The sequence below is a fragment of the Phalacrocorax aristotelis genome, chromosome 10 (genome assembly GCF_949628215.1).
Source record: "Phalacrocorax aristotelis chromosome 10, bGulAri2.1, whole genome shotgun sequence".
Lineage (NCBI taxonomy): Eukaryota > Metazoa > Chordata > Aves > Suliformes > Phalacrocoracidae > Phalacrocorax > Phalacrocorax aristotelis.
In genome coordinates, this window is record NC_134285.1 from 1,288,299 (window position 1) to 1,305,072 (window position 16,774).

The 16,774-nt window shown below is 57.7% G+C and overlaps 1 protein-coding gene across 2 annotated transcripts in view; it reads right to left on the minus strand.

Moving 5' to 3' along the window:
• PRKCB (protein kinase C beta) overlaps positions 1–6,525 on the minus strand; it is a 132,571-nt gene extending 126,046 nt beyond the window's left edge. For both annotated transcript variants that reach the window (XM_075104588.1, XM_075104587.1), the window contains exons 1-2: positions 6,222–6,525; positions 5,600–5,631 (exon numbers count right to left, since the gene is read on the minus strand). In XM_075104588.1, coding sequence (XP_074960689.1) covers positions 5,600–5,631; positions 6,222–6,391 — 202 coding nt within the window. In that variant the 5' untranslated portion in view covers positions 6,392–6,525. The remainder of the gene's footprint in view (positions 1–5,599; positions 5,632–6,221) is intronic.
• Between the last annotated feature and the right edge of the window lie 10,249 nt (positions 6,526–16,774).

The window sequence follows — 16,774 nt, forward strand, 5'->3', positions numbered from 1 at the left end:
TTCTGTTTTACACCAGGTATCAAACTCTCAAGGTCTTGCTCTGCTTTGCGGCCCCAGCATCTTCTGCTGGTGCTGAGACAGGTGAGCGTTTGCCCACAGCATACTGTTAGTGCCAGGATGCCCTACGCATCCTTCCAGGAGCCCGCGTGCTGTAGGAATCTGCAGGACCGCATGCGAGCGAGCTAGCGGACAGAGAAATGCCCGTACTGTTTGCTGAGAAGTCTCCTTAGAGACAGCCCAGGCATTGAATTCCACTGGAAGACTTGATACCCGGAGAATAATCACAGCTGAGGCTCGTACACCGGCATGGTTTAAACCCTGCAGGGGAGTCACAGCTGACAGACACCAGCGAGACACGGTGCAAACCCTCCCACCACCCCCAAGGCGCCCAAACCCCCCTGGGGCCAGCTCAGGGACCCTCTGCCCAGCTTCCCAGTGCTGCGCTGGTCAGCAGCAGATACCCCAGGATGGAAACAGACTGCTTCACTATCGAAGGCTAAGATCATTTTAGGACGACAGCTATCTCGGGAGATAAGAAAGAAAAATCTACCATGCTAACTGCAAAGGGGGAGGGAAAAGAGAAACCACTTCCACTCAGAAACTCAGATGAACCCTTTTGCTCTGTAAGGAGATGCTAACAGGGCTTAACACCTCAAGTGATCCCCGCTGAACCCGGCGGCCACCGACCCTGCGCCGCACGGGGCTTCTGCAGCTCCAGATCTCCTTCCCCAGCTGCTCCTCTGAGCTGCCGGCGTCCAGCGCAGGAAAGGGGGGGATCGGCGAAACCAGCTCAGGCTACAGGCTTTAAAACTAGACCTTGAAGGGGGCTTGATCCTTCGACCAAAATGTGAAGTGCCACATCTTCCCATTTTCCCTGTCAACTGTTTTTATTCGCACTTCTGCGGAACCACCGACCATCTGGTGCCGCGCGGGGGGACCAGACCAACTTCCCCTTTCTATTTCTACCTGCTCCGACGCGCTGCCCCAGCGGCCGGAGAACCGGGCTCCCGCCGCCCCGGGCTCCGCGGCTCCAGCATCGAGGACTGTATTGTGCAAGGCGCGCAAAAATCCTCCAAAATTATGTTTCCAATTTCTGCGGCATTATATAATTAGCACCATTTGTGTTGCAAAAGTAATTGCAGTAACATTTTTAATTAGTCTATTTGAACACTAACATTTCTCCGGCGTGCATAATATGTTGACACGAAATTACGGGGTTTGAGGCAACTCCGGATGATTGGAGTTTGTTTTGCTTTTGTTTCTCACTCGCTTAATACCGTCAATGAAAGCGCGCGCTGAATGCCTGCGTGAAGTTAATGGCGACTAACCAAAACCCCTAGCAGCAGCACGAGCTGCAGTTGAGACCAGAGCTGTTACGGGTTTCACTTCCGTCTGGAGGGCAGAGAAGAGGTGGGGGAAGGAAGGGTGGGTTTTGAAGGCAGATAGCAAGAGAGAAATGCTCGCTTGAAAGGTAGGGCCTGCCTGACATTTCCCGGCTGCTCCATTTCGGTATCAGACATTGAATTGTGAAAACAAAAAAAACACAAAAAAATCAAAATTTGCAGGACAGGGAGAAGAAAGCCTGGAAGAAGGAATTTTATTTGGTATGAAGTTGGGAAAGAGATTAAATCTGAAGAGTATCTTTGCTTACAACCCACACATTTCATAACCAGGGATAGGAAATAAGCCTTTTCTCCAGAAAAGTTGCTGCATGAGATCTAAGCACCCGTTCCTAATGATGCTTTACTTTTTTTCCTTCCCCTCTTAAGGAATCAAGATTCTTCTTTCCAAGATCTTTTCTACTTACACTGTACACGTGAAAGCAGTAACAGACACGGGTTATTTTCTGCTCCTAGGTGAGAGTCACGTTACATGGCTCTTCACCTCTCCGAGCACCTCTTCCCCTGCTCCTCCCAAGCTCCCCAGGTGAAAGCCCGGCTGCTGCAATGGCAATTCCAGGTTAAACAGACCCTGCTCTCGGTGAGGTGCCCCCCTCGCAGAACCTCGAACGCGGCCGGTGCCCTGACCTGCAGAGGCACCCACAGCTGCTTGGGCAACTGGAGAAAGAGCCCCCAAGGAACACGAGCAGAAAAGACAAAGAGAAAGCTGCCAGTTCCCAGAAGGGCACATTCCGAGAACGAGACCAAGAATTTCACTCTCGACAGCTTTCAAACCAGTTCCCTTTCCTTTACCATCCTCCAAGCACTTCTTAAGTTAGAACCGAGACAGCCAAGCCATCAGCTGTAACTTAGCCACACGTCATTCCTCCACCGAGACAGCCTGCAGATAACGCGATGCTGCTCTCTCCCTCCTCATGTATTCCCTGGTAATGGTATCGGGCAGATGGAGCTCGAAACCCAGGAAGGGGGGAACACATACACCCCTTTTCCTTTGCTATTTATGAGCCCACATGAGAGCTCGCACAGCTTCCAGCTACGACGGATCGTCATAACAGAGGCAGAAAGCCCCCTCTGAACCCCAAGCTGACACACAGCCGGTGCACGTCGAGCTGCCCCCAGGAAGAGTTTGTCTTTCTGGCGTTTCGGGCGCATCCGCAGCCCTGCAGGCTTCCAACACCCACAACAGATGGGTAATTTTTTTGTTAACCTGCAAGAACGAGCCCCGCTCCTCGGGGCCGCCTGCGCACAGGCCTCCTGCTGCCCGGCACGGAGATGCTTTCTGCCTCTGAAGAAAGATGTTAGCCCAGGAAGTCTTAAGATGCATAGGAGGATAAGAAGAAGATTGTATACCAGGATAAGAAGCAGATTAGCAAGCAATTAAGTGGCATTTGTGGTATCCATTAGTATTTCAAGCTACAAAGAGTCAGTTTCTGCTAACTTCCTGCCAAAAGTCACAAGTAATGAGCTAATTAACAATCTAATTATTGCAAATGCCCCAGAAAGAAATCAGGGCACAGGTGAAAACCCACTTAAAGCAAGCATGGCAGTAGGAAACAGCTCAGAAACGAGACAGGTAGGCGCCTCAGCCACATCTCCAGCCACCCCCACTGAACGACAGGATAAAATACTTGGGGTAGTTGTTAAAGTTGAATTAAAGCTGCATTCAGTAAAGGGAGAGCTAAACACTGCAATCAAAGCTTACTGCAAGCCCTGTAGAGCTGACGAAAAAAGAACCCCTAAACAAAAGCTAACCCTGAGGTTTTTTTCCTTCCACCTATTTACCAAGTGGAACAGCAGCCGCAGCAACAACCTGGGGGGCACAAACCCCAAGCCCAGCGCTTCCCGCCAGCAGCGGCGGTGCCCGGCACTACAGCGGCTCTGGTGCAATAGCACGACCTGCTCGGGGGGCAGGAGCGGCATGCGGTGCCAGCCCCGGCACCCCGAGCTCTTCCTCCCGCCGCGGAACCGCCGCTCTCCCTCCCGCAGCCTCCCGGGGTAGCTGTGATTTCGAAGCAGATGGCAAGCGGTAACGACTTCTAGCTCGCGCTTGACTTTCCAACCTGGAAGCGTTCTGCATGGAGACACGGCGTGCCTGCCGCCGCGGGGCACCAACCGCACGACGCCTTCGCTGCAGCGAGGAGCGCACCCACGGCCCGAGTTGCAGCCACCTCGCTAACGGGAGCGCTTTCACCCAGGGACCTCGCAGAAGGGGAGGCATGCGAAAATCCACAGATGATTGATTTGGGGAAGGTATTTGGGGTAAATATTTGTTTGTTCTATGCACTGCAGTCCGCAAAATTTCCTGTTGCAGTACAGTAATGTGGGTTTCACGACTGCAATACCAGAATAACCTGGAAAGTGGCTTCTTAAGGCAGAAAGGTGTGTTATAGACCGGTCCCGCACCTTTGGAGACACCACGGAGCGCAGCGCGCTACTGGCAATCCTGCAGCCACAGAGGGGCTCCTAGCCAAGAGCCACAGTGCAGGATTGCGCTCTTTAAAATCTACTAGTTGGTGGAGGGGCTCCCCACTCGGGGGCCAATTGCCGTGCGTTAGCAAGTCTGAGGCCACCTTCGTGGGTCCCATTTACTGACCCGGCACTGAAGAGTGATTTAATACTGGTTAAAAACATTTAAGGATACAGCGTGAAGCAAGCGCACAATTACAGGTCTGGGCAATAGCTCCTAACAGCCGGGAGAGAGCCTTGAAAGGCTCAAACCATCTGATACCGAATGCTATAGGGAGAACTGAGCAAAGCACTAGAAATGATACAGGACGAAAGAAAAACCCTGCCCCGCTAGCAGATGATCCCCACCAGCTTTTCTAGCACGCTTCAAATTTCAGGGGCGTTGTGTTGGCACAAATAGGCTTGGCGCGACACTGCCTGCGCCATAAGGAAAGTCGGCGAATTAACAGCTGGATAAAGCTGGGAAGCCCCACAATAAGACATACAAGCTGCACAAGACTCCCCTGAGTAACGTGACTGAACTGCCCATGTATGAAACCTCAGGTACCAGGGGAAGCTGTGACCTTGAGTAACACCACTAGCACACATTTTAGTCTCCACATCTGCTTTGCTCTGCTTGCCAACACCAGCCCAGGCCTTGAGGTGGGGGTCTGGGAGGAGGCAGGGAGACGCTTTTGGTATTTTAAGGTTTAGTCCTAAGGCAAGCGTTAAGCATGAGCAGCAGCACCAGTTCGATTGGGCTGGACTTAACACTGCTCATAGGAGCGTCTGCAGAGGTGCTCCTGAGAGCAGCCACGACAAAGCCCTCCTGCCTGCAGCCGCTCCAGCTGGCAGAGCTGCCGTCCCACACCCGGACCCACGGCGGCACCCCGAGTTTTGGTTCTGTGCCACCGTAACCCGGGGGGTCCCTTTTCTGCTTCGGATACAAACGAAGGCTGCCAAGCCGAGTTGTTTAGAGCCACACAGCTGGTTTATTCTCATGCAGAGTACCTCAGCTTGGGGTACAGCCACCCGCCAAAATAAAGCTCTGCCCAAATACTCATAAGAGCAAAATTTCACTGCCAGCAACTGCAAGCACCAGCCCAGTTTGAATCCCAAGCCCAGGCTTAAACCTCACACCACCGCTGCCAGGATTAGCTAGGCTATCTGTGAGCATGTGCAACCTGCAGTTAAGCTAGCTGAAAGAGCACCAAGCAGCCAGATAAAGCCCAGTTAATTCATCCTAATTTCCTGAGGGGACATCATAAATCCTTGAAGAGCCCCTCCAGAATCCCAGCCTTATCAGAACAAAGAATTCGGGTTGTAGTAACCGAGAAGCTACTGCAACATATTTTGTGTATAAAGCCTCATTTTTCCCCCAGTAACACAACTAAGCCATTCAAGTTCTTCCAGGCTGCACAGTTACAGCCTCGGACTGCCACCAAGCCAGGGCGCAGCCGGTTTGCCGTTAAAAGACACGTTTTCACGTTAAATACGTTACAAGAAATAAACTTCCCTTTGCCTTTTTCGGGGGTATTTCTCTGAAGTCTGGGGCCCTTATCTCTGGTAACGCAACCTGACCGCCTTAGAAGCACCGACCAGTTGCTCGGTTGATTAAAAAAATGACTAAGCTGCTCCCCCGGCCTGGGCACGGCGCGTCCCGCGGGGCTGCTGCCCACCAGCGATGCTCCGCGGCCAGTCCCGGGAGCCCCCCAGAGCCCCCCCAACCCCCCCATCGGCAGCGCGAGGCTCACCTTGACACTGGAAGCCCTGCTTGCCGAAGCCCCTGCGGAAAGAGAGGCGGCGTGAGGCACCGCACCGGCCCCGCACCGCGCCGCACCCGCCCTGCCCGGCGCGGCCGGAGGGGGCCCGGGGGAGCGGGGGGAGCCGGGCCGGGCCGGGGGGGTCCCGCCGGGCCGGGAGGACCGGAGCGGGTATACGGGGGATCCCGGAGCGGCTGAAGGGGGGATCCCGACGGGCCGGGTGTACCGGAGCGGGTGCGGGAGGCGGGAGTCGCGCCGCGCCAGAGGTCCCGGAGCGGTTTGGGGGGGGGGGGTCCCGGAGCTGGTGTGGGGGGAGTCGTGCCGGGCCAGAGATCCTGGAGCGGGTACGGGGGGCTACCGGAGAGAGTGGGGGCGGGGTCCCGCCAGGCCGGGGGTCCCGGAGCGGGGATGGGGGATCCCAGAACAGCTATGGGGGGGAGGTCCCGCCAGGCCGGGGGTCCCGGAGCGGGTATGGGGCGTCCCAGAACAGCTATGGGGGGGAGGTCTCGCCGGGCCAGGGGTCCCGGAGCGGGTGAGGGGGGGTCCCGGAGTGGGTGAGGGGGGGTGCCCCGGGGGGTGGCGGTGGCGGTCGGGGGCGGGGGGGGATGCTCACCAGATGAAGTCGGTGCAATGGCTGCAGAAGGTGGGCTGCTTGAAGAACCTTGCTGTGAACTTGTGGTTCTTCACCTCGTGTACGTTCTTCTGCCGCAGGGCTCCCTTGCGGGCGAAGCGCACCGGGCCCTCCTCGCCCTCGGGGCCCGGCGCCGCCGGCGGCTCGGCCATGCTCTGCGCGGGCCGCCGGCTGCCTTCGGCTCGGCTCGGTTCGGCCCGGCCTAGATGGGCCCGGCCCGGTGCGGTGCGGTCCGTCCGCTGCAGCGGGGCCGGGGCTGGGCTGGGCTGCGCGCGGCACCGCTGGGTGCAGCTGGCGGGAGGCACCGACACACACCCGCGCCGCCCCGCCCCCTCATCTACATAACGCTTCCGCCCCGCCCTTCATCTGCATAGCGAGCCCCGCCCTCCCTTCGCGCCGCTCGGCGCATAGCCCCGCCCCCCCCGCTTTGCATGCTGATTTGCATAGCGCCGCGCGGTGGGCGCTGCGGGGAGCGGTGGGCGGTGCCGGGAGAGGCTCCGCCCCCCCTCCGCGCGCTGCGCCTCATTTGCATACAGCACCTGCATCCCCCGGCCGATGCCGGCCCGGCCCCGCGGGGACCCCACGCGTGTCGGGGGGCTGCGGGGTGACCGGCGGCGGGCCCCGGGCCCCAGCGGGCGGAGTGGGGTCGAGCGGGGGTCGGGGGCGAATAAGTAATTATAGTTAGAGCAGAAATAACGGTTGAAAAAAAGGAAAACCAGGGAAAACCTGTCCTCAAGTCGGTCGCGGGGGCGTCCGTGCCGGACGGAAGGTGCCCGTTGCAGGGCTGGGGGTGCGAATGGGGTTTTCCCCCAACTCCCTCCAGACTCTGAGGCTTTCCAGCACCGAGGCAGTACATTGCGGAGGGCCCAGGCTGGAGCGCTGGGGGACACGGCAGGGGGCACAGCCCACGGCCTGGCAGGGTGCAGGGAGTGACAGTGTCTCGGGGGAGCGGGTCTGCGGCCACCAACGGCCTGAGCATGGCTGCCCCGCCGGAGGGAGGCCAGGGTTCACGCACAGGCACGAGGGGTGCGAAGCCGGTCCACTCAGGGGTCCTATCAGAATGGTTTTTTTAAACTTCCCTTTCAAGTCCCTTTTCCATTTCAAGTCCCTTTTCCATTTCAAGTCCCTTTTCCATTTCAAGTCCCTTCAGGCTTTCTTTTACCCAGCTCTCTGGAAGTGCCTCTGCTGACCAACATGGAGGAGTTTCCAAACCACGTTCTCCATCCATCTTTCTTACTACCTGCCAGCATTCACAGACACTGAAGACCAGACCTGCCTGCCCCCCCCTCCTCCTCGGGGTCCCACTCGGCCGCCCAGGTCTTCCTGTGCCAGCCCGGTGCTGCGTCACGCCTGGTGTGGGAGCTGAGGCAGTGAGAATTCCAATCAAAACAGAGGATGACTTTAATTGAAACGTAATCGTGAAAATATTTCTGTGAACAACAAGCCTTTCTAAATTCTCATTTGTGGGATTTAATTCTGGCCCTGCAGCCATGTGATCAATTTTCCTTCTGTGGCCTGAGACCATCCCTGCTCCGCCACACTCCAGCCCTCCATCCTCCAAGCTCTTTCTCTGAAGAATGCCCCTTGAGCTCTCTGGAATTAAATGCCCAGGAGGCTTCCCAGAAATAGCCCCAGAGCTGTTATTATGCAGCTGCTTTCAAAGGTTCATTACAATAATAAAACATAGCTGACCTGTCCTGCTGATGTCGTCTTTCCATAAACAGTCAGGCTTGTTACTAACACGCAGCACCATGTGATTTTAATGCTAAGGAGGAGAAATAAATTGCAGGCATCCCTCCTCGTGCTGCGCTTGGTTTGTGGGGGAATGAAGGGGAGCCTTCCCAGGCCTCCCGCCACGTGCCAGCGAAAGCGGGGGCCGAAGGCGGTGCTTTTTCTCCCCGTCGCCATGCCAGCCAGCGCTGCAGGGCGTCCCCTGCCTTGGGTGCGAGGGCCTATTCACTGCTGGCTTGCACATAGAAATCTTGGTAACAGGAATAACTCCTCCTGCATGCAAAGGAATGAGAGTAATAATGAAAATAATAACAGGTCATTTTGACTCCTTTCCTGTGTACTTTTGCGAAGGAAAGCGGTATATTACCCCAAGTGCGTGCTGCACTTCACACGTAGCCTCGCTGGGCTGAATTCTTCTCATTTAAACTGTAAACTCTGGGCTTCGCCTCTTTCTTCTTTGTTGTTCTGTTACTGTATGTACCCATTTTCCAAACGCAGCCCTCGTAGCTGCCACGTATGAAACCCGGCGGCAGCAGAAACCACTGCGCAAGCTTTTTTCACGCCACTGAGCCAAGAAGCACAAAAGCCAGGTACGGTTCCTGCTCTTGGGAGGTTGTTTTCTATTTCCTTATTTTACCATTTTCATTATTTAGCACGCTCAGAGTCAGCTCATATTAAAGGCAGGATTTTCAAGACCACGCTAATTTTCCTGGGAGCTGGGTATCCAGATCCCCTCAGCACTTTGAAATGTCGGGCTGAACATCCCAGCAGCTCCTTCCTCTAAGGAAACTGTTATATATATTAATGCAAGTAAAGCCCCCACAGGTGCGATGAAAGCACTAGCACACAAACAACTCAGAACCAGCACTCTCAGGGGAGCGCGGTGGGTGGAGCAGAGGGGAAATCAGCCCGATTCACTCCTGTTTCCATAAAAGTGCAGGTTTTGTATCACATTTTCCCCTCCATCAGCTCCTGCCCTTGGACAGAGTGGGGCACCGGTGCCCAAATGGTGATGTGGGCAAACGGGGTCTCCTTTCCTCACCGGCAGCTGCAGGGCACCGCCATGGAGCGCTGTAAAATCCAGGCTCGCCTTTACCCACGGGCTCCGCGGCCTCCCTCCGCTGCCGGGGGGTGGGACAGCAGCCCCGCAGCCACGGGAGACACGGAGACAACGGGTGCAGGAGCAGACTCCCATAGAGACATGATTCACATCCTGAGGAAGGGACCTCATCCTCCCACAAGGCAACCGAGGAGCTGCTTTGTGGAAGGGAAGGCGCCGAGCGCACCGCAGGGCTGCCGCTCGCGCCAGGAAACGTGCGAGCGGAGGAGCGCGGCGCGAGGCTGCAGGGTCGGGGTTGCAGGAGGCAAAGAACACAAGCCCCTTCCACCAAAAAACCCCGACAACAACTCATAAATTGCAGGGGTTCAGCTCAGAAACCCGCTCAGAAACCAAGGCACGCTGCAACGCGCCCACGGTGCCGGCCAGCTCTAGCCCTGCAGCCCCGCTCTGCGCCGGGACTGGGAGACCCAGCCCCAAAGTCCAGCAGAGAGGCAGAATCCCAAAAGACAAGGTAAATTGTCCCCGTTTCCTATGCAAGCTCTGCCTCCACGCGTCCAGGAGCCCCTCATGCTGCTGGCACAGCCAGGACATGTGCAGGAGCTGCCGTCCCGGGGCAGCGGCTCACGTGGGAGCTCCTGGCGAGCCTGCTACAGCCTCCAGCCTTGCATTGATGTGGGGATGCTGCTCCCTTGGTGCCCACATTGGCTTTCTCAAAAAAACTCTGAGAAGCTGGAGAACAGATTTTCTCTTTTTTTTTTTCAGCATTTGTTTCTTAGGGACCTAAATCCGCCACAGGAAACAGGTGGAGGAAGAGTCAAACTCTAATTAAATATAAAGGTGTCTCAGCAGTGCTCAGCGGCCTCCGCCTCCGTTTGCGGATACCAACTTGCCCCCTGCAGCATGCCAGGAGGGCCAAGGCAGCGATGGGGGACCCTGGAGCAGGAATGGGGGACCCTGGAGCAGGAATGGGGGACCCTGCAGCGGGGCTGAGGGGCCCTGGAGCGGCGACGGGGGCCCTGGAGCGGGGATGGGGGATCCTGGAGCCTGGATGGGGGATGCTGGAGTGGGGACAGGGGATCATGGAGCCAGAATGGGGGACCCTGGAGTGAGGACGGGGGACCCTGGAGTGGGGATGGGGGACCCTGGAACAGGGACGGGGGACCCTGGAGCAGGGACCTGCTGCGCCTCCCCTGCGGATGCGGCCAAGCATCAATCGCTCCGTGAGCAGCAAGGCTTAGCTCCGGCCCTCACGCCGTGCAGCTCCCCGTGCCTCCCCGCAGCTCTGCGGAGCTCGTGCGAAGCTTTCTGAGGACACACCTGAGCACGCTTAAACCTCACAGGGGCTGCAGGCTGGATGGGTGCAGGCTGGCGGGGTCCTGGGAGGGCTCTCCCGGTGCCTGGGGATGCATGCTGAGGCACACATCCTTTGGGTCCTGGAGATACAAGGAAAATTTTAAAAGCTTTCACCCAAAAATGTCCTTGCCAAGAAAGGGAGATCCACACACACACATGTTCTTTCCTTGGAGGAAAGCCCTGGTCCTACCAAACTTTGGAAAGGCTCTTTGCTGCTCACAGCAGTTGATCCTGCTTGAAATACTGTCCCACCTGGCACCCCCTGGGGAGGGGGTTCTGCCCCGAGCCCTGCGGGGCCACTGGGGGTGGAGGGGGTGAGGGGCAGCCCCCCCCGCAGCGGGGCGACGTCAGCTGCGCTGGTTTTTCCCTTTCTGCTTTCACAGTTTTTGCATGTTTCACGTCCTCCGTGCAGAGAGGACGGAGCGAGGAAGAGAGAAGCTGCGTTCATGTGAGGAGAGACCCAGTTACACACCCACCGGAGGCAAGCGCATCCTTCGCAGCCAGCCGCCGTGCGAAAACAAAGCAGCCCAAACGTTAGAGCTGGCGCATTACATAAACCCTCACGAGTGGCCGGCGGCGGGGAGGGCAATGGGGAGAGCCGCAGAGGCACGGCCGGGCAGCGATGCTCAGCTGGAGCAGCCGCTGCTCCAATCTCAGATGCAAAAACCAGTCGTTTTCATTTACCTCCACCCGACTTTTTTAGCAGCCTTCTTTCGATCTGGCAGCGCAGGTGCCGAGTGGCTGCCTGCTCTGGGTCTGCCTGGACATGCCGGAGGGGAGTCAAACAGGGCTGTCACTGAGGGCATCGGGACCACTGCCTGCAGTGGCGGGGGCGCCGGGGGGACGCTGCGGGCTCCGGCCGGCTGTGGTCCTGCAGAGCACCTCTGCTCAACCAGGGGAGATTTCAAACACAGGGAGCAGAGACACCCGGGTCTGTTGGGCAGAAAGGAAGAAACCTGGGCAAAGAAAGCAAAGAAATGTTATCCCTAACGGTCCCCAGAGTGCAGGTTATTCAGCTGGCAGAGAGCTGGCACGTGCTGACCCTCCACCCGGCCATCCTGGGGCAGGAGGGCACGAGCAAGTGAAGGGACGGCAATAAAACGTGGTGGCGGAACAGGGCTCCGTCCACCCCAAGCCCATCCACGCAGGGCAGAGCAGGCAGGACAGCATCTCCCCGTCACACCAGAGAACCCAATTTCCTACCAAAGCAGAGCTTGTGCCCTGTTTCCAGGCTCCCAGCCGGCCTGTGCGCCTTCGCCCGGGACTCATGGGCACCAGAGAGCAAGACGGAGCACGGGGACGGCCTGGGGGTGCAGGTCGCTGCGAGGGGCAGCGGGGCAGAGCTAGAGAAGCAAGCCAGGCTCAGCATGCAGGCTTGCAGTGCCTGGTATTCAGTGCTTGTGTAAATGCATTGCTATTTTTCAGGCCCAACAACGTTTCTTCCATCCCTCCTCAAGGCAAAGCACCCTGCAGATGAATAAATGAGACGAGGAGCCTGTGTCTTCCGCTGCCCTGCGGCGACACACCCTCCACCGGCTCCGGCAAGGGGCACAGGCACCAAACCTGCCAAAAAGCTGCAGGAGCTGCGTGCTCCAAACCTGCGTGCAGGGAAAGCGCAGTCACACATCGGGTACTTGCGTGGTTCGGCACATCAGAAACATGGTTAGGCTATTTAAATATTTCATATTCCTGTCTGCTGGCTTTCAGGGAGAACAAATTAATTCTGTTTCATGTACCCAGAAATGGCCCACATCAAACCGCCTTCCTGCACAGTTGGTTAAACAAAGTTTGTGGTAAAATCCTTGGGGTTTTGCTGCTTGTTTCCAAACCCATTTGCTCAATAAGTGGTTTTCATGTCCTATGACTGTAAGGTAGGCCCTGGTCATTACTTCTTGCTATTGATCCAAACCGGTGGGGATTTCCCGCTGCCTTCCAAGCTGGGTTAGCACGCAGGTGAATGCAGCGTGGTGGCAGGATCCAGAGCGGCACTGCTACGTCCACTGGTCTCACCTGTGTGCAAAGGAGAGCTCTGGCCTCAGGGTGGCAAGGCAGCAACAGGCAGAGTTAAGCACAGCTCTTAAATTTTCTGCTGGATTATAAAAGCAGGACCCAAAGTGAACAGCAAGACCAAGCTGTAAGGGATGGGCTCGAGCTGATGCTCGGCCACTTTCCCATCCAGCTGCACTAATGCAGCCCCTGCACCCATGCAGGCACCCCTAAGTGCTTGGCACCCTCCCAGCCAGGCAGCTGTTCACCTCTCTCTCTTTCTTAGGATCAGTCTTGTCCAGGAACTAAGCCCAGCTTTGGAGGCAGAGTGGGTGGGAGCAGAAGTGCCACCCACCCACCAGCGTCGGTGGTGCCACGAGGCCCCTCCAATCTGCTCCCGTCTCCCAGGACGGGGCTGCAGCACCTGCCTCCTCTGGGATGCGAAATAATTCTGCTTGTGCTTTGGCAAACTCCAGCTACCATCCCCAAGGAACCGGATTTCTCTGCAGCACTCCTCCTCGTACGGAATGGCTGCTTTTATATACACGGTTCATCACATTGCTCAGAAAAATCATCTGATCATGAAGTTATTCACCCAGCCCTGCAAGGAACTCCATTTAAATAACAATGAGGCTCAGTTACAGGCGGCAGGACTGATCCTGGTGCACAGTGACTTCTTCATTAAGCTTTGCCTCCGAGGGCTTTCCTCGCAGCTGAGCCATTAACCACTTCCCTTACAGCCACCCTCTCTAAGCCAGCAAACCCTCAGCCCACAGAGCCACAGGCCCAGGGCTGCGCTGGGTGATGCTCCGGAGCCTGTGCCTTCAAGAACTCTCTCACCTGGGTGCCCTAAATCCTAGGAGATGGAAAGCCTCAGACAGACATTCCTGCGATGGCTTTGGCCTTTGTCCATCCCGGGCTTATCCTGGCATCGCTGCTGGCTCGCCCTGAGCACATCAATCCCTTCACACAGATGCTTCACAGAAAACCAGGTGGCTCTTCCCTTCTTGTTTGCTCCAAGTGAGCACAGGTTTTATTTGGCTTATACCGCTGACACCTTGTGCTCATGCTCTGCTCTCCCGCAGCAGCTCTGCTCCTGGGCCGCCGTCTCTCAGCTGCTCCGGTCATTTCCCAGGAAAATCAAGCCTGGGATAAAACACAGATCTCCCCTCAGCACAAAGCGGGGTCTGCCTTTTCTCACCGCTTTTATCTCGTGTTATTTTCCGCTGGAGACAATTCCAGCCTGAAGGCAAGCGTGCAGGCGGGAGCTGCGGGCCGGGCGTGCCGGGGTCCTGCCTCGCTGTACCCCGACGTCCCACCGGCCGCTCTCCCGACCCCGCAGCTGCCAGGAGCGTGCCCGGGAGCTGCGGTGGAGCTGGCGGAGGAGAGGTGCAGGGGAGGCTTGCAGAGGCATGGGTTTCCCTCCTCACTCCCCCATCCATGGCATTCTCCTGCCTGGTGTTTCTGCCTCCCCCTCAAAAGCCCGCGCACACACACGCACACCCTCCGCCCCTCGGCGCTGCTACCGGTGATGGCTGTGGGTGCCACTGCTCAGATGCCACCAACCCCTTCGCCGCGCGCTGCACCCACCGGGGTGGAGGAGCCTGGCCGAGCCCACCCCATGGGACACGTCCCCCCACCACTGGCCTCCGCATCCCTACGCGCAGGTTTGTGTTACCGGAGCATCGCTGGTGGGCTGCAATCGCCACGGCCCAGGCGTCTCGCCTTCCCTCTGAGGAGCGGTGACCCCAGGAGCCCGTGCACAGCTTTACCACCAACATCGCCGCTATCTTCAGCCGTGGCATCGTGTCTCTGGAGTTCGGTCACTCCTCTCCAGCTGGGTTCCCTCCAGCGGCACCACCGCAGGTGAGCGAGCTCCTGTTGGCGGCGGCTTCGGGACTCCAGAGCTACCGGCAAGCTGGTCTGCTCTGCACAGCACGGAGCATCGTGGAACCCCCCGGTACCCATCAGACCACAAATGTTTAAAGTCAGACACAGCTGGGGAGAAAAAGCAATGAAAAAAAAATTTGAAAACAGAGAACAACCTACCTGTCGATGAATTTCCAGAAATATTTGAAAATGTTTCATCAAAAACTGAAAAAAAAAATCCCCCAGAAAGACTTGCTGCTTTACTAGTTTAGAAATCAAAAGAATTTTTGAATGGAAAACATTTGCATGAGGTTTTCACTCCTCTCTAACTAAATGACTGGTTTGGGGTTTTGGACAGCAGTGCCTCAGCTGCTGCCTGGTTCCGTTTAGCCCAAGGGCATCCCCCCGGGCAGCAGGCTGGAGGGATGCGGGTGCCAGGCTGCCCTGGCCTGTCCCCGGGGTCCCAGGGTCCTGCCCCAGCAGCCCACACCACCGGCCCCGGGCCAGGGAAGAGGGGGGAGCTCAGCGCCGACCGAGTGGGATTTTTCTGCTGTAAATCGCAGCAGGTTGTTTTACTCCATGAGCTGCGAGGTTTATTTATCCCTCCCTTACGCTTGCTCATCTGTGTTTGTTAGCCAGATCGTACCGGTTGCCATCTGGAGGAAGCTGTAAATTGTTTTCTGGCTTTTCCCTACCAACCGCAGCTCCTCCAGCTCCTTCCTGCCCCTCTCGCAGCCAGAACCTCCGCAGCGCCTGGGAGTGACGGACATCAGTTCCTCAGTGCACAGCCCAGCCCCTGCCTGCGGGCAGCTGGAAGGGCCACGGAGACCTGGGAGCATAAAGTACATTGGAAGCTCCTGCTTCAGGAGGATTTTCACTTGTTTCTGGGGGTGGGAGCCAGACCATGGCCAAGGCACTCACTGCGCCCAGCCCCGGAGCTGCTGCACTGCGCTCAGGTGAAAATATTCCTCGTCACTCGCAGTGGTCACACTTGCAGTGACACAGGAGGAAGGTCTGGGCTCTGCCAGTGGTCCCTGGGCCAGCTGCTTTCCCCAGCTCTCCCTCCATGGTCCCCTTCCCAACCTCTCCATGAAATCCAGGTGCTCCTGCAGCCCCCAGGGCCGCGCTGGGGCCTGAGGACAACCTGTGAGACATCACCTGGGCTTTCCCAGGCATCCTCCCTGCTCCAGGGCTGCCGGCTCCTGGAACACGTGGAGGGTGAAATCCCCAGCGCTCCCAGCTCGGTCTGGAGCGCGTCCGTCGGGGCCCAGCACGCTCCTTTATAGACGAACATCGGGCACGTCCAGGGCCGTTTCCCCCTGCCGTTTCCCCCTGCCCCGCGCCACTCCACGTGGAATCTCCTCCCCTGAAACGAGTTTCGGGACTCTCAGCAGGTATCTGAACAGAATTGAATCCTGCTGCTTCTTCAAATGCCCTTGGAAGCCCGCTGCCTGAGCCATTCCGGGGGCACCCCAGCAAGCCCTGCCTGCCCCCCGAGCTGCCCACGCAGGCAGCCTGCCTGGCCGCTGCCGGGGCTGCTCCCACTCGGGTTTAACGTGAACACCGTGAAAGCTGCTGACACGGGCTGGAATTAGTGCGGGGAAGGGGAGGGGGAGCTCTCAGGGGGACCCCCACCCGTGGGACCCCCGTCCCGTGGGACTCCCACCCATGGGACCCCCCACCCATATCCGGGGCGCCCCCGGCAGCCGCGGGCTCTCTCCGCACCTCCCGGCAGCTCCGCCCGACCGGGGATGTCACCGTTCCCATGGCAACGGGAGCGCTGCGGAAAAAAAAAAAGAAAAGAGAAAAAAAAGGAAGAAAAGGGGAAAGGAGCTGAGGAAAGCGCGGGGGGAGGGGCAGGGCGGCCCGGGGGGTGCGGGGGGACACCCAGAGGCCACCCCCACCCCGCAGAGACAGTCCCCGCCGGGCCGGGCTGGGCCGGCAGCATCGGCTGCTCCCACCCTCCCTAGCACCGACCCTCAGGAACCCGAACCCCCCGGTCAGGCCCCTCCGCCCCAGCCCCAGAGGTTTATTCTCCATTTCTCCATTTTTTTTTTTTTCTCAAATCAAGGCTGAGAGTCCCAAAGCGCCGCCCGATCCCAGGACCTGGGGCTTGGGGAGACGCCGTCAGGGGATGGGCAGCAGGCAGAGCCGGGGGCACCTCCTGGCTGGTGGAAACAGCAGCCAGGACAGACAGACACGGTCAGGAGAAACCCGTGTAGGTGAAAGGCATTTTGCAGCTCAGCGTCCTCAGCCCAGCCGCCGCGCGCCCTCCCTTCGCAGCGTCGTCGGCCGCAGCCGAAGGCTGGGGATGCCCTTTGCCATCGTTTACACCACGGTTGCAAAGGCAAGGAGGAAGCCCTGCCAGCACCAAGGTGCCAATTACTCTCTCATTAGCAGCCAACGTATTTCTTTATCGGCCCTGAGCTTCTCGGCACGATGTTGATCATTTTGATGGAGCATTTGTTTTAATTTCCCAAATGAGGAAGCAATCTTGTAAATATTGTGCAGTAATTAAAATGGCTATTTATTGTGC